Source organism: Schistocerca nitens, chromosome 4 (genome assembly GCF_023898315.1).
Source record: "Schistocerca nitens isolate TAMUIC-IGC-003100 chromosome 4, iqSchNite1.1, whole genome shotgun sequence".
Lineage (NCBI taxonomy): Eukaryota > Metazoa > Arthropoda > Insecta > Orthoptera > Acrididae > Schistocerca > Schistocerca nitens.
In genome coordinates, this window is record NC_064617.1 from 905,804,767 (window position 1) to 905,825,491 (window position 20,725).

The 20,725-nt window shown below is 43.2% G+C and overlaps 1 protein-coding gene and 1 pseudogene across 1 annotated transcript in view; both read left to right on the forward strand.

Annotated features, from left to right (window-relative positions):
- The first annotated feature begins 1,359 nt into the window (after window positions 1–1,359).
- Window positions 1,360–20,725, forward strand: part of LOC126253474 (tripeptidyl-peptidase 2) — a 310,223-nt gene continuing 290,857 nt past the window's right edge. Inside the window, exon 1 of the mRNA XM_049954832.1 lies at window positions 1,360–1,584. Within this exon, the coding sequence (XP_049810789.1) occupies window positions 1,423–1,584 (162 nt within the window). The 5' untranslated portion in view covers window positions 1,360–1,422. The remainder of the gene's footprint in view (window positions 1,585–20,725) is intronic.
- Window positions 12,009–12,126, forward strand: LOC126253740 (5S ribosomal RNA; annotated as a pseudogene).

Genomic DNA, 20,725 nt, shown 5'->3' on the forward strand with positions numbered 1-20,725 from the left:
CTTCCCTTGCCACATGTAACAGTTGTTCACTGGAGAAAGGCCATACCAGTCAATTTTTTCCGCTTTTTCTCACAACAAATATCACAGAATCACTCAGCGAAGTGACATTCCGGGAAAAGAAATGTTGGGTACGGCCTTTCTGCAGTACATTCCCGGTGTGACAGACAGAGTCGGCATCATATTGTGCAAACATGGCATAAAGACTATTTATAAAGTGACAAAGGAGATCAAAGAGTGTCTCACATCAGCAAATGAGAAAAGGGACCCACTTGCAATGTCAGAACATACCGCATTCATTGTACATGTAGTAAAGACTACATTGGAATGATCGGACGATCAGTCTACACTGATCACAAGCGGTATGAACTAGGTGAAATGGGCTACACAGTAAAAAAAATTCGTTGAGATGGAAGTTCTGGCTGTAGAGAAGAGGTATCATAACCAGTTGTTCAGGGAAGGTATGGAAATGCTTCAAAAGGAGAATAGCTTTAACAAGAAAGCAGAAGCCATAAGGTGAATGGATCCTGGGTTCCCGTGCTGTAGCGGACGACTGTTAAAGGTAGCAACGGAAGGACTACAGTGATAACGGTCATGAAAAAGGCCTTGAACTTTGGTGTGCCAGGTACATACAATCTGTGGCCGTTGGCTCGACTCCTGTCCAACATCGGCAATGTATGGTGACGCTTTTACAACGCCAGTCACTGGTGGTGGTGAAACGTCAGAAAAGTCATCAAACAAACATCGGCTGAACAACGCAAGACAGAAGCCAACAGCCAATTTTTGAAACTTTGTTTTGCGCTTCAGCAGTTTACCACACGCAACAGGTAAAGAATGTCCGTTATGAAGTTTGGGTTGACAATTAATCAATTTCATTGTTGGAAGTTCCTAAGTTCCGAATCTATACTTTGACTTTCTGCATCACAAATGATAACTCACAACGTCGCTTTGACCGTTCGGTACTGGGTTAAGCGAACTGACATTACATACAGTGTGAATACATCCTGAAGTTGGCGTGACATGAAGGTCCGGTGTTAATCGGTCTTTTTCCCGATGGTAGTATTCCTTGCTCATAATTTTCCACAAACATGTAGTACTCCTACATACTTTAATCAGTTCAGTGTACCCGCAGAGATAAGAATACTAGACCGAGGAAATACTTGACTGAGAACATTTTCGCACGCTAGTTTGCAGTGATTTCCAGTCCACTCGCTAACGTCTCTCTATATGTTATTTGTGCGTATATTTTTGTGTATACTTAAAAATTCAGCGTATATATCGATTAGCTGCTTGAATCCAGAGATCACGATTCGAGTTCAATGTTTGGCAATTGATATACTATTTTACGAGGATCTTTGCGTGGAGTGTTGGGGGTATTTGTGTGGGTTCAGGTAGATTTGTAGGTTAATATAATTTGTGCGGATTATGAGTGATCAAGTAGACTGTGAATTTCCTATATGGGGACTATTACCGAAGAAAGAAACAGGTGTCCAGTCTTTTTTAAATAAATTCCCGGAATATGACGGGCGGGGAATTACGATAGCAATATTTGATTCAGGTGTCGATCCAGGTGCACCAGGATTGCAGGTACTGTCAGTTAATACTGGTTGTTTTAAGCAATGTGATCTGTGTGCTGTTGTTGACGCTTGGCGAAATGAAATTTTTATTTTATGTTGCGGTTAAATATACCGACGCACATGGTTTAATGTAACTGTACAGTGTAAAGTTAACAGGAAAATCTGAAATAAAGCCTTTGTTGACTCTAGGCTGATAACATAAAAAGTTTCTCGTCAGTAGTAAATGGATGAAGTGGAATTAGCACGATATAGTCAGTGCTAATGTCACGGACATTAAGAACCTTTTTTTTCAGGAAATATTGATGGATAAGTGGTACACTTTGAGACTACCGTAGAAGTCATAGCCAGACAGAATGACGAGAATTTAATTTGTGGCAGTTTCTTCTGAATTAAATATTCTAAAGCAATGATGACCAAGAGGCGAAATGACCGGTCTTTCAGGTATCATTACGCTAATATCTCTGGGCCCCCTAGAAGATACTCCCATTCTAATCAGCTTCTTTACATATCCACATTTAACACAAAGTCCATTCTAATACTTATACGATATAGAACTCACAAGTTCTCCCAAGGAAAGCTTTCAATATGAAGAAGTAGCAATTAATTTCAGTTTCCGCCTGTCTATTCAGGCATGTACAGCTTGTCCCTGTGATAAACAGTAGTCACCCACTGTCAGTGTCAGTAAACAAAGCTATTGTATTGACAACATAGACATGTCCATTTCATAGCTTACCGTAGTAGGAGTATAACACACCATTTATTGACTACTGCTAACTTGTTTTGTTAAATTAAAATCGTTTGACAACATATTTTTGTCACAGTATTCAGCATTTATAGTGATGATAGAGAGCACTAATGGAAAATGTCTAAAGCAGTTCTTTAGTATTGCATTGTTCTTAGCATTGTTTGAATGTCATTTGTAACAGACCACAGTATAACTTGCTTTTCATCCAACCACCCTCCCTGATACGGAAGTAAAAGAGGGAGTACTTGATGGTATCTCCCCCCCCAGAAAAACAACTTTTTACCAACAACGAAACATTCCAATCTATGTGGGTTAGTTCATGAGAGAAAAATGACAATAACCAAGGGATCAGTGCTTAAGGAAAATTTAGAGTAAGATCATTAGAAATACACTCAAAGAGAAATATAGGGAAATAATTGGTATTGCTGATGCAGTGCTATAGTAGCCTATTTTGAATCCTACGCTCCACTAAAACAAAAGATGGACATATTAAAAACAGTAAATAAATTGAGTAGTTACCAGTGAAAACTGAATTTTTAAGTAACTCACGTCAGGAAGGAGAGCTACATGTATTACAGATAGTAGTAAACAAGACGTTAATCGCCCTAACACTGTAAAATCCTAATATTTTTTTGGAAACATCTTGGCATATCTCAACAGATAAAAGGTAAAAATGATATATGCTGGTGTAGCCTTCCAAAGACATTATCGTGAGTAAATCTCTTTGATGTATTTGATCTTGTTGGTTTTTAGAGTGATGTTTCAGCTACTATGGCAGTTGGCTTTCATTGGTGTGGTACATTGATGAGAGCACTGTGCATCCATTCATTGTATCCCATTTTTCCTGTCAAAAGATAGAATCTTCAGGGATGTGGAATGTTAACAAAAGACACACTGATGAAAGCCACGTGTAACAGTGGCCACTACATTGATCTCTAAAACTAGGTGATGTGGTCATATACCATAATTGGAAAAGTTTTATTGAAGACCTGTGTATTTGTTTAAGCAAAACCATATTAGGGAAGTGTGGTTAGTGGCGGAGGCAGTAGAATGAATGGAATTTGGAGACGTTGATTGAAACACAATTAAGTGGAAGTGGCAGGTGGCATGCAGTATCTGGTGAAGTGGTTTATTCAGAAATACTGAAACATTTGATACTGACCAACAGATTTGACCTGTGACTTCATCAAAAAGGCAGACACAAATATCTCGTCCAAATCCAATATGCCAGTGACATCTTTCTTACAACCACAACAGTTACAAAACAATAATTTTGATATAAGAACTGTATATAAAAGAAATTGGTACAAAAGCCAATAGGCCTACGTAATCAGTGGTACACCTTTTTGATTTTGTAGCTTTCGGGTAGGAACAAAAACTCTCCTTATCTCTCAGATATCCAAAATTTAAAAAAATCCATTAACCTTGCAGTTACATAAATTCTCTGGATGGTATCGTTATCTTCCATTAACCTGATAGCTAATTTGAACTCTACTGTGCACACTGAAGAAGAAACGCTGATATTGGCAAAAAATAAAGACTCAAATGCTGGTAATGATATTTTCACTTCACCTATATAACTAAGCAAACTCCACAATATCCATAAACACTGAAACAACAGCATCCAGAAATGGGTAATAATAGAAAAATGCTGTATTGATAAATTGACTTGTGCTTTATAGCTAAAATGATTTACACTTACGCATCAACATTGAAATGACACAAGCCAGTAGTGATGTGAGCCAAGTATAGGTGTGTCCACTCTTATCAACATAGCTAAAATTAACTGCACAAAACCCACAAATCATGAATAAACTAGATTCATAAGCAAAACATGTATCACACTTTGATTGTATATCTGGTATCAGAAATTTCAGTTAACCAATACAGCTGAAATGAAGTCCACATCACACTAAAATAGCTGCTGGGACACGAAACTAACCAAGCACACATCAATACAGTCGTAGGCCTAATAAAAATCTAAAACAAGATAAACGCATTTTATCATCATCGTCAGTCAGTTTACTCCCTGCTGCGTGTTATGATCTCATTTCTCCATTCATTTCTTATGTAATCAAATCGTTGACTAGACTTCTCCATTTACAGTGATCATCGGCTCTTCTTAATGTAATGTGAAGAGATAGGCCTGTAATCTTAGCTTAATCCTGCCATGTATTTGTTGCTCTTCCTTTTGGTCTTCTGTCTTCGATTTTGCCTTGCAAGGCAGTCTTTTCTGCATTCTCATCCTCTTCTCGAAATGTGCCCAAAGAATTGTAAGTATATTTGACTGAAACATGAAAATAAACTACTTGTGATGATGCTAAACTCTTTTGTAGTGGAAGCACTGGATGTACTTTCTGCCATTGGCACGTGTAACAGCTTCTGCCAATGATACATATGGAGGCATCAGTTTGACTCGTCATTAGTTTTTGTGTTACAGATCTCGCAGCTGTACAAGAACACAGGGAATGTCAGTGATTCCATGAAACACATCTTAGTCATTTTGTATATTGCCCAGTTCTGTAAAATCTTAGTGAATTTAACCATTGCGGCTCTGCCAAGGGAGATTTGTCTTTTTATTTCTTTAGCACAGTTTCCTGTATCATTGATCAGGGATCAAACATCCTGTAAACTGAATTTGATCTAAAGCTTGGTGATTAATAACTGTTAGTTTGGATTCTTCCTTGGTTATCTGTAAACCAAAACTTGAACTATGTCTTCACTCAGGTGACCAGACCACAAAGTTCTTCCTCACTTTCTGCTATGAGGGTAGAATCATATGTAAAGCATTAGGTTGTTGATTTTCATGTTGCCAATTGAAATTCCACCATCCCAGCCATCCAGTGCATCCCTGATGACTGACCCTGCATGGATGTTATAAAGCTGGGTTGACAGTGTACAACCTTGCCTAACTCCATTTGTCACATCGAAAAGCTCTAAATGTTCACCACCTGCCTTTGTGGGTATAGTATGACTGAACATTATAAAAGCCTTTTAGTGATGGCACTAGGTGTTTTGAAACATCAGATTCATTGAGCACATGCTGGAGCCCATCCCACAATCAAAGGCATTTTTATAACCCATGAAACAAGTGAAATCAGGGATACAGATCTGTTATCTGCCTTAAAATTCACTAATAAACACTGGAAAGCCCTGGTAGGGATACCAGCAATGTAGGAAAATGTAGATTGCTACTTGCCGTAAAAAAAACATGTTAGGTTGCAGACAGGTACAATTAAGACACTTACATAAAGCTTTCAGCCACAGCCTTCATCAGCAAAAGAGAAACACACACAATTCATACACACAAGCAAGTGCACTTGTGCACATGACTGCCTACTCTGGCATCTCGGGCTGGAGTGCAACTGCCATGTGGGACGCAAGCAGCAGTCTGGAGGGGGAGGGATAGTAGTGTACAGATTGGGAGAGAGATGAATACTGTTCCATAGAAACACTGGAGAACTGCCGGATATCAGTAACGTTCTGTGGCAGAACGTTTACTGATATCCGGCAGTTCTCCCGTGTTTTTATGGAACAATCAGTACGCCGGGAAAGCTTTAAACATCACATCAGATGAATACTGTCTGGCAGTGTGTGTGGGGACTAGAGTACCAACAGGTGCAGTGTCAGGAGGTTGTGGGATAGGGAGGTGGGAAAAACAGGAGTGGGGAAAGATTGGTGGTGTGTTGGCAAAGGGTGGCAAAAAGAGGGTGGGCGATGAGAATGGGGAAGAGATGGTAGGAGGGGGGGGGTTGAATTGTTGGGTGTAGGGACAGTATGTTACCGTAGATTGAGGCACGAATAATTACGGAAGCAGAGAATGTGTTCTAAGGATAAACGTCATCTGTGCAGTTCAGAAAAGCTGGTGGTGTAGGGGATAATCCAGATGGCTTGGGTAGTGAAGCAGCCATTGAAATCAAGCAAATTTTGTTCAGCTGCATGTTGTGTCAAAGGGTGGTTTACTTTGCTCTTGAACACAGTTTGGCAGTGGCCATTCATCCTTCTGGAGAGTTGGGTGGTAGTCATACCAAAATAAAAAGCTGTGAAACGATTGCAAGAGAGCTGGTAAATGACGTGGTTGCTTTCATAGGTGGCCCAGCCCCTGATGGGGATAGGATAAACTTGTGACAAGACTAGAATAGGAAGTGCTTGGTGGATGGATTGGGCAGATCTTGCACCTTTGTCTTCCACAGTGATATGGTCCTTTGTGGCAAGGGGTTGGGTGGGCAGTGCCATAGGGATGGACTAAGATGTCGTGGAGGTTGGGTGGATGGAGGAACGCCACTTTGGGAGGTGTGGGAAGTATCTCAGGTAGGATGTCCCTCATTTCAGGGCACGATGATAGGTACTCAAAGCCCTCGCGTAGGATGTAGTTCAGTTGTTCCAGTCTTGGGTGGTATTGGGTGACGTAGGGAACACTCCTTCATGGCTGGTTCTTGGGATGGGTGGAGGATTGGGGGGGGGGGGGGAGAGGAATGACATGGGAGATCTGTGCGGATTAGGTTGGGGGTAGCGCCTCGGTGAGACCCTCAGCATACTGAGCAAGGGAGTTCTTGTCACTGCAGATACATGTCCCCGGGTGGCCAGGATGCGTGGGAGAGATTTTTTGGTGTGAAAGGGATGAGCCGTCGAAATGCAAGTATCTTCATGAACTGGACTCAGGGCCAAGGGATCATATCTTTATTCCTTCACAGCCTCAACACATTATCTCCCATCCGCTTCATGTGCCCCTTGGCAACCCAGTGCACCACCTTCTTAGAGGTTGACTTCTACTCTGATGGCTCCATCTGCACCTCTATCTATATTAAACCCACAAACCACCAACAGTACACTACTATTCCTTCCCCGCCCCCTTTAAAATTGCTGCTTACGTCCCACTTGATAGTTACACTCCGGCCCAAGATCCTAGAGTTGGTCGTCAGTGTGCAGTAGGTTTGCTTGCTTGTGTGTATGAATGGTGTGTGTTTCTCTTTTGCTAGTTAAGGCTGTGACCAAAAGCTTTATGTAAGTGTCTTTTAATTGTGCATGTTTACAACTTAACATGTTTTCCTTATGGTAAGTAGCAATCTATCTTCGCCTAGACTGTTAAATTCATTATTGCCTCTCTAGTATCTTTACCTGTCACAAATGTTCTGAAGATTGCTGGAATAGGCATAGGTTTATGGTGTACAGGACGATGTCGTAGCATACAGTGTTAATGCTATAGTCTAATAGTTGCATTCCCTGACTGATCCTTTCTTGTGAAGAGGAATTGGAACAAATGTAGTCCTGTCTTTAGGCCATTAACCAGTTTTTCCCTCCCCCTGTGGGCCCGGGGGTAAGAATTGGCCAGCACAGTAGCCAGTGGGGCTGCCATGTACCCTGTTGGTTGTAGCCCCCTGACAACTGGGATCGCTCAGCTGATGCCTGGACTGTTAACTCCCCATGTATACTGTGGAGTAGATGTCCATCTCCCTGAGGCATCGGCATTCCCGGCAATGGCCATCCTGCCAGGTGGCCCTTGCTAAGGTGGTACCCGTGGGGAGGGCCCCTGGTTGGAGTGGGTGGCATGAGGGCGGATGACACGCCATGAAGCATAGTACGTGATCTCTTGCTGGTGGTACGCTGCCAGCAGTCTCTAAGTGGCCGAAGTCTAACTTAAATGCGAAGAAATATGACCCCAAATCATTCCCCTCCCTGGCCACACCATGGGAGGAACGCCAGGCCAAGGATTACAGTGATGTTTTTATTCACCTTGGTACCTTGTATGTATGAGAGTTGATGGGGAATCTTTCATGTCCATGAAGCCTCGGTTTTTTGTGGAGCATTTGGAGGACAAGTTTGGGGAGGTGGAGGGCTTGTCCAAAATGCACTCCGGGTCAGGCTTGATAAAAACAGCATCCTCTGCCCAGTCATCCCCCTGTGGGTCCAGGGGTAAGAATAGGCCCGAGGTATTCCGGCCTGTTGTAAGAGGCGACTAAAAGGAGTTTCACACGTTTTGGCCTTTGTGATGGTCCCCTGTAGGATTTGATTTCCATTCTTCAAAATTTTCCCGAAGCGCGAGCCAATTGGGGAAGGGTGCCTTACATGGTGCATTGTGTCCATCGTGCATTGAAATCTTTAGCCCATTTTCTTGTCATCACATTGCAGTCCCGCCCATTCTCATCGCTTGGGCAAGGACACCTACATTGGTGCGTTTTCCACCATGTAGTATGCCGTGTCGCTTTCTACATAGACAGTGACCATGGACTTATTTGCACCTGATATCCAGCATGGTAGCCAGTCTGTTGTGGTGGGTCCTCCATGTACCCTGCTGGATCCCACACAGGGATCACTCTGCTGATGCCTGCGCTGTTAACTCCCCATGTATGCCATGGAGTAGATGTCCATCATCCTGGGGCATCGGGACTCCCAGCAATGGCCATCCTACTAGGTGGCCTTTGCTGCGGCTGGTTGGTGCCTTCGGGAGGACTCCTGGTCGGAGTGGGTGACATCAGGGCGGATGACATGTTATGAAGTCTATCATCTCATGCTGGTTGTGAAACACCAGCAATCTTTAAGCGTTCACGAGCACAATTCATCGCACATAAATATGACCCCAAATTGTTTCCCTCCCTGGCCACATCATGGGAGGAAAGTCAGGCTAAGGATGGTAGCAGATCTTATTCACCCCGGTACCTTGTATGTTCGAGAGCTGATGGGAATCTTTCATGACGATGGAGCCTCAATTTTTTGTTCAGCATTTAGAGGACAAATTTGGGGAGGTGGAGGGCTTGTCCAAAATGAGATCTGGGTCAGTCTTGATCAAAACAGCAACCTCTGCCCAGTCACAAGTGTTACTCGCTTGTGACAAGCTGGGGGATGTTTCTGTAACCATGGTCCAGGGTATCATATTTCACAGGGACCTTCTTTTGCAGTCTGATGATGAGCTGTGCGCCAATTTAGAGCGACAAGGTGTATGTTTCGTCCGGCGTGTCCACCGGGGTCCGAGGGATATTCAGGTTGCCACCTGTGCCTTCATCTTGGCCTTCGAGGGTGATACATTGCCCAAGAAGGTCAAGGTGGTGGTCTACCGCTGTGATGTAAAGCCCTATATCCCTCCCCCGATGCGGTGCTTTAAGTGTTGGAAGTCCGGCTTGTCTAGATTGCCGATGCCCATCACATCCCAATACTCCATGTGACCCGCTTCCCATTTGTGTCAACTGCGGAGAACACCATTCGCCTTGCTCGCCAGACTGCCAGATTTTCCAGAAAGAAAGGAAAATCATGGAGTAAAAGACCCTGGAGCGAATGACTTACACTGAGGCTAAGAGAAAATTTGAACACCTGTATCCTGTGCGTATGACATCATCTTAAGCTGCCACTACAACAGTTCTGGCACCATCAGCTCCGCCAACCCCAGTCACCTCTCGGAGTTGGAAGACTACACCTGCCCCCTTGATGGTGGGGGACATTTCCCTTCCTGTTGCTCCTGCACCTCCTCCTTCAGGAGAACCCCCCCCCCCCCCCCCACCACCACCACCACCACCGCCACCACCACCAACCGTCGGGGACGTCCATCCCAATTTCTAAGACTGAGAAGCATAAGTCTTCTTTGGCTTCACTTGCTAGGAAGGGGTCCCTTGGGACACTCCCTTCCCAGGTTTCTGCTAGTGGGAGAGATGACACCTGCCACTGGCTGAAAAGCCCAAAAGCAGCCAGTTGTAGGGCTTCACACTCATCCTCAGTCACGGAGACTGAGCCATTGAAGTCTTAAGTCTTCCCAGCCAGGGAAACCCAAGGGGCAGCGAGAGAGATCCAAAAAGAAAACACCTAAGACCAAGGAAATTTCAATGGCAGCCACGCCACAGCTACCTACAAGCTCTGTGTCTGAGGATGGGGTGGAGATTTTGGTGTCCACTGTGGCCCTAGATCTTGCCAGACCCTCAGACACAAAGGTTATAGACTGCTTGGGCAATAAGTCGGTGGCAGCAGGTGACACTGAGGCGTAAACTACCTCATTTAATGTTCCATGCCTACCCAGTCTCAAGATGATGTCATCCTCCAGTGGAATTGCGGTGGTTTTTTCCACCGCATGGCTGAGCTACGGTAACTGTTAAGCTTTACACCTGCTATCTACATTGTCCTCTAGGAAACCTGGTTCCCGGCAATGCGGACCTCTGCCCTCCACAGCTATAAAGGGATATTACAGGAACTGTAGCAACTATAATTGAGTGTCAGGTGGAGTTTGCGTTTACGTCCTAAACTCAGTCTGTAGTGAACCTGTGCCCCTTCAAACCCCTCTTGAAGCCGTGGCTGTCAGAATAAGGACGACACAGGAAATAACTGTCTGCAATGTATATCTTCCTCCAGATGGTGCAGTACCCCTGAATGTATTATTAGCTGCACTGATTGATCAACTCCCTAAACCTTTCCTACATTTGAGTGTTTTTAACACCCATAACCCCTTATGGGGTGGCACTGTGCTTACTGGCTGAGACAGAGATGTCGAAACTTTACTGTCTTAGTTTGACCTCTGCCTCTTAAATACTGGGGCTGCCACAAATTTCAGTGTGGTTCATGGTAGTTACTTGACAATTGATTTATCACTTTGCAGCCCAGGACTTCTCCCATCTGTCCACTAAAGAGCTCATGATGACCTGTGTGGTAGTGACCTATCTTCCTGTCACTGCCCCGGCATCAGGTCCACGGATGCCTGCCCAGATGGGCTTTAAACAAACCTCAGCTGTCACTGTTGAATCTCCTCCAAATTGTAACATTGATGTGATGGTTGAGCAGGTGACTACAATTATTGTTTCTGCGGCAGAAAATGCGATCCCCCGCTCTTTAGGGTGCCCGAGGCGTAAGGCAGTCCCTTGGTGGTTGCCGGAAGTTGCTGAATCAATTGAGGAGCTTCGGTGAGCTCTACAGCGGCATACTTCCCTGGAGCACCTCATAGCCTTTAAACAGCTCAGTGCCCGCATTCGCCAACTTATCAAACGACAGAAGCAGGAGTGTTCGGAGAGATACGTCTCGACCATTGGGTGCCAAGTCTGGGCAAAGATCAAATGTCTTTAAGGGTACCAGACCCCAACAGGTGTTCCCATAAATGGTGTGTTATCTACCGATGCAAACACGATTGCCGAGCACTTTGCTCGAGCCTCTGCATCGGAGAAGTAGCCCCCAGCCTTTCTCACTCTCAAACGGCAGCTGGAAGGGAAAGTCCTCTCATTCACTACATGCCACAGTGAATCCTATATAATGCCCCATTTACAGAATGGGAGCTCCTCAGTGCCCTTGCACATTGCCCCAACACAGCTCCTGGGCCTGATCAGAACCGCAGCCAGATGATTAAACATCTCTCATCTGACTACAATCGACTTCTCCTCATGGTCTTCAACCGGATCTGGTGTGATGATGTCTTTCCATTACAATGGCGGGAGAGCACCATCATTCCGGTGCTCAAACACAGTAAAAACCCTCTTGATGTGGGTAGCTATCGGTCCATCAGCCTCACCAACGCTCTTTATAAGCTGCTGGAATGTATGGTATGTTGGCTATTGGGTGGGGTCCTGGAGTCACGTTACCTACTGGCTCCATGTCAGGGCGGCTTCTGCCAGGGTCGCTCTACCACTGATAATGTTGTGTCCCTCGAGTCTGCCATCTGAACAGCCTTTTCCAGATGACAATACCTGGTTGCTGTCTCTTTTGACTTACGTAAAGCATACGACGGCAACGGCCTTGCTGCAATGGATACACCGGTTCCCATGAGATCACCGAAGTTAAGCGCTCTCAGGCGTGGTCGGCACTTGGATGGGTGACCATCCAGGCCGCCATGTGCTGTTGCCATTTTTCGGGGTGCACTCAGCCTCGTGATGCCAATTGAGGAGCTACTTCACCGAATAGTAGCTAGTGGCTTCGGGCAAGAATACAATCTTACGGCCGGGTGAGCGGTGTGCTGACCCCACGCCCCTCCTGTCCGCATCCTCCACCGAGGATGTCACAGCGGTCGGATGGTCCCGGTAAGCCACTCGTGGCCTGAAGACAGAGTGCTTTTTAAAGCATATGACATGACCTGGTAATGTCATATCCTTGCTACATTGTATGAATGGGGTCTCCGGGGCCTGCTCCCGATTTTTATTTCCAAAATTTCCTGTTGCTCCGTACTCTCCGTGTCCAAGTTGGTGCCTGCCAGAGTTGCATCCATATCCAGGAGACTGGAGTCCCACAGGGCTCTGTATGAAGTGTCTCTGTTTTTAGTGGCCATTAATGGTCTAGCAGCAGCTGTTGGGCCCTCCGTCTGACCTTCTCTGTATGCAGACAACTTCTGCATTTCGTACTGGTGCTCCAGTACTGGTGTTGCTGAGCATCACCTACAGAGAGCCATCCAAAAGCTGCAATCATAACTTCTGCCTTTCGTACTGGTGCTCCAGTACTGGTGTTGCTGAGCATCACCTACAGAGAGCCATCCAAAAGCCGCAATCATGTGTTCAAGCCCACAGCTTCCAGTTTTCAGCTGCAAAGTCGTGTGTTTTGCGCTTCTGTCAGCGTTGTACCATTCATCCGGACCCAGAACTTTACCTTCACGACGATCCACTCAGTGTAGTGGAGACATATTGATTCTTAGGACTGGTTTTCGACACTCGGTTGACTTGGCTTCCTCATATTCGTCAACTTAAGCAGAAGTGTTGGCAGCACCTCAATGCCCTTCATTGCCTGAGCAACACCAATTGGGGTGCAGATTGCTCTACACTACTGCGGCTCTACAGATTCCTTATCCAATCCCGAAATGACTATGGGAGTGTGGTTTATGGTTCAGCAGCGCCCTCAGCGTTGCATTTACTGGACCCTGTGCCCCACTGTGGGGTTATACTAGCAACAGGAGCTTTTAGGATGAGTGCGGTGACCAGTGCACTGGTGGAGGCTGGGGTCCCTCCATTGCCTGTCAGACGCGCAAAACTGCTCGCCAGTTACGTTGCACATATTCGTAGTTCTCCTGAGCATCCGAATTACCATCTCCTTCTCCCGCCCGCAGCAGTCTATCTCCTGCATCGGCGGCCCAGGTCAGGGCTAATGATTGTGGTTTGCCTGCTGTCCCTTCTCTCCAAACTGGAGTCCTTCCCTTTGCTGCCTCTACTTGTGGCCACAGCTTTGTCTGGTCCTTTCACGTGGCCGTAAGGACTCCGTTAACCCTGCAGCTCTCTGCTGTCACTTCCTCTTGATTCTTGATGTGTTACGGGCCTCTGAAGTGGTTTACACTGACGGCTCGATGGCTGATGCTCATGTAGGCTTTGCGTATGTTCATGGAGGACATATTGAACAGCACTCCTTGCCAGATGGCTGCAGTGTTTTCACTGCAGAGCTGGCGCCCATATCTCGTGCTCTTGAGCACATTCGCTCATGCCCTGGCAAGTCATTTCTGCTGTGTACTGACTCCTTGAACAGCCTACAAGCTATCGACCAGTGCTACCCTCGCCATCATCTGGTAGTGTCCATCCAAGAGTCCATTTATGCCCTGGAATGGTCCCGTCGTTCAGTGGTGTTTGTGTGGATCCCTGGACACGTTGGAATCCCAGGCAATGAACTTGCCGACAGGCTGGCCAAACGGGCGACATGGAAAATGCTTCTGGAGATGGGCACCTCCGAAGCTGTTCTGTCTTACGCTGCAGGGTTTTCAGGCTTTGGGAGACGGAATGGCAAAACAGTACGCACAACAAGCTGCGTATCATTAAGAAGATGATGAATGTGTGGAAGTCTTCCATGCGGTCCTCTCGCAGGGAATCAGTTGTCCTCTGCCGGGCTCTGCATTGGCCATACATGGCTAACACATGGTCACCTATTCCATCGCCTCTGTGTCGCTGTGACTCCCAAATGACAGTTGTCCACGTCTTGCTGGACTGCCCACTTTTAGCCTCTCTTCCCAGCTCCCTACCTTCGGTGTTGGGCAACGATGCCTCAGCAGCAGCTTTAGTTTTAAGTTTTATCCTCGAGAGTGAGTTTTATACTTCTATGTAGCTTTTAGCACATGTCCTCTGTCCCTCTGTGTGCTCCATCCTAGTGGATTTAGGATGGAAGTTTTAATGTGTTGCAGAGTGGCTGGCTTCTCCTTTTTGTTCTCATGGTCAGCCAGCCACTGTAATCTGCTTTCTTGTTTTACTCTCTTCTGTTTCTAGTGTCTCTGGCGTTTTCTTGTCCTCTTGTGTTCCTTTTTGGGTTCATTGCCTTTCCTTTGTTCTTGTGGTTTTTCCTTTCTTTCTGTTTTGTGTTACGTCTCATCTGTTTTATTTACACACTTGTGGCATTGTTTTATTAGGAACAAGGGACTGATGACCTCGTAGTTTGGTCCCCTCCCCCCATCTTTTAACCCAACCAACCAACCAACCAGTTTTTTCTGCAGTATCACACATTAAATGTAGAGCATGCACAGTCAGTTTCTCTGGAAATGCTGGCTATACCTGGGGCTTTGTTGTTTGCAGGGCATGATGTCATTCTTTATTTCATTGAATAAAATATCAGGTTCTGTTCCTGATTCCAGGCAAATGATTTCTTCTTCATGTTATTTCCTTTGCAATACTGAGTTTCACAGAGTTGTTCCACCAAACTATTGCTACTTTCATGTCACTGATAATGTTGCAATTTGTTTGTTCTATCACCCACATGCATGATTTAACGTCTCGGGCGATTTTGTATATTTTCTTGAAGAGTTCATGCGTTTGGTTTAGCTTTCAGTGCTGATTTATTCCATCACAAATAGTGGTGAGATACTGTGTATTATCAGTATGGTAGCTGTGCTGCTTCTTCGTGTTGACTAGTTTGTATGCCATATTTCTTCAGTGTGGTCCTCCTTTTGATCAGTGTTAGAGTTGTTTGTAACTTGCTCCCATGTTTGTGGGGCTATTCCTTTCTCTGTAACTCTCTGATGTCTGGGTCTTATTCATTCTCTAAGCTCTTTGAGTTTATTTTTATCTGTAATAGTACCACAGGTTGCACCAGAATAGGTCTTGTAATCCAGGACCGAACTATGCCAACATTGCCTCGCCAAATTGAAATCCATGGGTTGTGAGATCATGGATCTTGTTGGAAAAGGGTATTACAGATAGATAAGTTGTTATTCACACACAATTCTAATAACTGCTTGCCATGCCCAAGACGTATAAAGTCCAACAATAGGTCTTGTGTGTTCATCATTTATAGTCTCACTAATCTTCATATTAAAATCATCCTAGATGCCTAATATTTCCTTTTTACGTATCTTTCTGATGGTATCTTCCAGCAGCCATAAAATTCACAGGTTTTTATGTCAAATGAATCTGCAGTGGGAGCATAAACCTGAATGATGTTGACATAGCAAGGAGAAGCTTCAAATTTATTGGTGGTTGTTCTATCACAAACAGGCTCATAAATCATGACAGCATTACAGAGGCTTTTAGAAATCACTGCAGAAACACACCCTCACTTACAGGGAAAATTTGCAGTATTCATTGCTTGAGTTATGAAGTGGCCACATCCTCTCCAGTGTGCCTTGCTAATTTCAAGTACATCTAGGTCATGAAGAGCCATTTCTCCCTCCACAATAGCAAGCTTTCCTGCCTGCAAGAGGCTTTGCACATTCTAGGTTGCTATTCTTTTACCAATTCCCAAGGATGATTAATTTGACTGATCTGTCCATTCTGAGGCTCCTCTCAACCCTGATCCGGAGATCTGACTGATCCAGTTTGTAGCAGTTCCACGTGCTTTTATTTCTTTGTTTGTTGTCCTTGGTGTTGACGTACTGGCTGAAAAATGGGGTTGTAATTTGGGCATGGACTACGGTAAATAATGTAGCCAACAGATGTGCAGAAGCAATTCACTGTCTTTTACTTTTACTTTCACTTTTCACAACCCCCCATACACACATTTATATGGCCAGTGCTTTCCAGAAGCCTCATTAATTGTTAGCAGGTGAACCTCCACATACTGCTACAATAGTTTCTTGTTGAACATCTACAAGCAGGAAAAACCTAACCACAAAGTTCACAGTTCTTGAACAATAATCGGGTACATATGGAGCAGATACTGTCTTTTTTATGCATGGCCTAATTGTTTAACACTTACTACACTGTTAAGTTGAAGCATTGTTGTTCTAACCAGCACAGGTTACTCTTCTGAAACTCGGCCGTGGACTGTCTCGTGACTAAAAATCGGGCCCTCATATATATCATCACAATTATAGGTGCTGAAACTACACATTATTCAAAGTTTAATTTACACAAATTACAATTAAAACTTAACTCATTAAATTAACTGACTATATTGAAAACATTCTGTCTTTTTAACAGTTTCTTCTACTACATGGGTTAAGCCGAATGATTTGTATAAATCATGAAATTAACAAATATAGTTACGAAAATAATACTTTTGACAAAAATTAATTACTTTGGAATTAATTAAGGTCTGGCTTTGCTAACATGTTTTCGAATACAGCCAAATAAATGCTTAAAGAGTGCTAGGGTTTGGTCTTCCAAATGTTTACAATTACTATAGAATTTATTTGTTTATAAGTCAACAATAAAATTTAAAGTTGTGAAAAAATTACTGATTTCACCCTATAACAAAAGATGCTAAATAGCAATTGTCAAAATAAATTAGAAAATCAGTTACATACATAAAACTAAGCACAAAATTAGATCTAGTGTTATATTCTTTAAACAATAAAATTTAAAGTTGCGAAAAAATTACTGATTTCGCCCTATAACAAAAGATGCTAAATAGCAATTGTCAAAATAAATTAGAAAATCAGTTACATACATAAAACTAAGCACAAAATTAGATCTAGTGTTATATTCTTTAAAACTGAGGGCCAACCTTTCTCTTTTATGGAGTTGGGCACCTTTGTAGCTCCTCGAAAGCGCAGATGCTATGGGTTTGCCTCTTCCGCTAGTGACAGTGTACCAAAATCCATCTTCTCGGCTGCAGGTGCCATTGAGGTCTTCACCACAACCCTGGCAATGCACCCTATGAGAGGGTGCTATTATCTGAAGTTAAATGAACATTGTTTTTTAATAAGGTTTATACTCTTGCTGCTCTTCCTTCCTCTCACTTGCAAGATGAGGCCCTGGGCTTGCAACCGGTAATAGCACAGTTACTTAATGCCAAATGTGTTCCATAACAAAACACCACTCAGTTAACCAAACAAACAACTTAAAAAGTACACAGACAAATAAAATATGTATTTCACCTGCTTTCCCACTAACAGCAGTTGTCTTATGGGCACAAACTACAAAGATAAGTATGTAATATTCTAGAGTGTCTGGCTGGTCACATTGTAATTACTCCATTATATTTCAGTTGACTACTGCTGTTAGATACGGATTTCACTGTACAAGAAAGCTTTTCTTTTACTAGGCTCATTGTGGGGTTTCATGCCTGACTGTGTTGTAGGCCACTATCTTCATTGCTTAGACCATTTTGGACTGTAGTTCCGGTGTTGTCTCTAATCACACAAGATTGCCTAAGTATTTTAGTTTTGTCATGATCTGTAGTACGGCCAGTTTTTATTCTGTGATTGGCTGCTGCTGATTTGGTGATCTGGAGTAATTCAGGATGGTACTTGTGTTCATGGCACGTACCTTCTGCCGTGCAAACAGGTTTCCGTACGTATGCTTTGCCACGCTGGCAGGAGATTTGGCGTACCCCTGGTTTTTGAATGCCTAGATTATCCTTCACTGAGCCTAACAGTGTCAAGGTTTGAGGGGGTGGATGAAATACACATTTAATATCCTGCTGATTTTTCGGGAAGTATTGCAGTTAACATGTTGCACGCTCTTGATTTGTGCACAAATGCTTAGACAGCAGTGGTACACTACTTATGCAGAAAAATAATGGTGCACAGTATATCAACAGTCTCATGTGTAAACATATGGCTGTGGCTGTTAAATTTGACGGTGGTATATGTGACGTTTCAGCTTGGACGTCAGTCTTTCACAAATAACACTCTCAGCAACTTTTCTGACATCAAAATTTAACAGTGATACTTCAAGCAAGCCACCTGCTACGAAACTCTCTTCTCATAGGCTACCTCTCAAATTCACCGTTCATAAATGACTTCTGGCACATCATTACTTCATGGGTCAACGCCAACACTCAGTACTGAATTCTTCACTTGACCAGTTTGATCAAGGATTTTCTGAATGCAATCTGACAGGAACATGACTTCAGTTAGTAATGCAGAAACAGAGAGTAATTAAATCTGCTTCATTAGTCAAAGTAGTTCATGTGATATTTATTAAAATAAATTGATTGGCATATAGGAGGTTGACCTTGGTTCACCAATAGAATGTTTTGTGGAACAGTTTTATGTAGAATAATCTTGTGCATCGTTCATTGTTGACACTATGTTTACACGTGGATTTTATACATCACATTCTCCAATCATTAAAAAGAAAAGTTTTGCAAAGAATAAAACTGTTTCTTATGTGAAAAACATAACACAAAATGATGAAGTAGAAATTTTGGTAGAACAGCACCATCAAATATCATTGTAAAGAAACTGATATGCAGTGCTCTCAGCTTGATATGCAGTGCATAGACCACGTGATACTGTTCTTTAGCGACACCTCTCTGTGATGACTGAGGCTCTCCTTTTCAATGACAGTAACACCAAGAGTCCCTTGGTCTAGATTGCACTGATGTAAATTCACTTAATTATCACATTATTTCCATGGCATCTAGAAACTTGCTAATCTAACCATTGCATCTTTAACAATTTCATGGTGTCTTAAGCTGATCTCACTCTTGGTTTCCTAAAATTCGTACTTCAAGCCAAAGCTATTGTTAATTATTTCTTCTGACTCTGGATAAACTGAACATGAAGATAGTTCCTAAGGCCTGTGTGGTAAAGTAGCCTGAATTGATTTTGGCTCTCTGGTATATTCTTATAAGAGCCGTATTCCTTTGGTTCGGTAGTGGGACGATGTTCCCCAAAATGGGAAGTCGACTGACTGGTGGGTCACATAGTGACTCACAAATTATCACCCAAACTGTGTGTACATGCACGTCAACATTATTTGCTTGATAACAATCTTGACAGACAGGTGCACAATATAGTGCAACTGGGAACTGAAGTCTGGGTTACGGCTTGCAGTACTGATAAGTCATTAGATTACCTTGTTCCCGTGAACATTTTAACCATGCAATTTCATGGTGTAACTTTTACGGTCCTCTTAGATCAGGTGTCCTTTTCATTCAGTTGACCCATTATGAGGAGATCCTCCAGGATATAGTTTTAAAATTGGTTCCATAAATTCATACGTTTATAGGCAGCTCAGGGAGTCCCAAACATGTGAGTGTGTAGTCCTATAAGTGGAAGGTGGACTGTAGTTGTCGCATTGTATAGGAATTGAAATTCAGTGAAATAATAAATCCCCCTAAGCAGTGAAATGACTGTGGTTCAGGTTCATACTACACATCCCTCCTGCACCTATCCCTACTGCCGACAATAATATACTGGTTCATCACTGAAACTAAATAATTGAAAGACTGACCAATAATGTGCCTTGATAAAATAATTATATTCTCCAAGAATCTGTACACACATTCCCTCTCTCTTTACTTCCGTTGTCATTTAAATCTTGTCCACGTGTTGATGTAACTTTTACATTTAGTTAAACTTCTTTAATGGTATCTACAACAACACTCGTTATTATATAATAGTACATGCAATCATTCTCATTGAAATCTAGCACAAGAGACAGCATCCACTCTTCATAATGAAGTCACAAACATGGACTAATGCCATCACATTCCAGAGAGCACCTAGCTCTCGCACTGCCTTAGTCTGCGCATACAAATATATCTTTTGCCCCCAGTTCACACTTGTTGTAACATTATTAAATGGTAATTGAGACTCACAGACACAAAAAAGGATGGTACGGTCTCTGAAAAAAGCTGCTCCTCCACAGACTGGAAAATGCCAATACTTTGTTCTCAATCAGCTCATTTTGTTTCCTTTGTTGAGTCTAAATCTATGGCTAATGATCATGTTAGGAAATCTGCCTAGCCTATTACAAGGGTTAATATTAAAGAATTTTAGGAGCTGACCTTGTTGCTATTTCTTCTCATAGGAACTGACACAGCTGCAGAAATAGTGCAGTCTTCAGGTTCTTCTTCAAGCTACTCTCAATAAAAGTCACAGTAAATACTTGCTTACAACAGACTTGTTCAAGTGTAAAGATAGCTTGTGCTTCAGGTTAACAATGCTTATTTTATCTTCAGTGTTGAATGGCAGTGCTCTCTCAAAGATCCTATGACTGATTTAAAGGAGAGAGCAAAGTGTGAATAGCCCAAGTGCTTACCTTCCTTTGTGAGTTTATTTATGGCAATCACTATAGCTAACTTACTGAGTGGAAACAAAGGCCAGCATTATAGTATTAAACAGAAAAGGATGTGAGGTACCATCTAGATTGTCTTG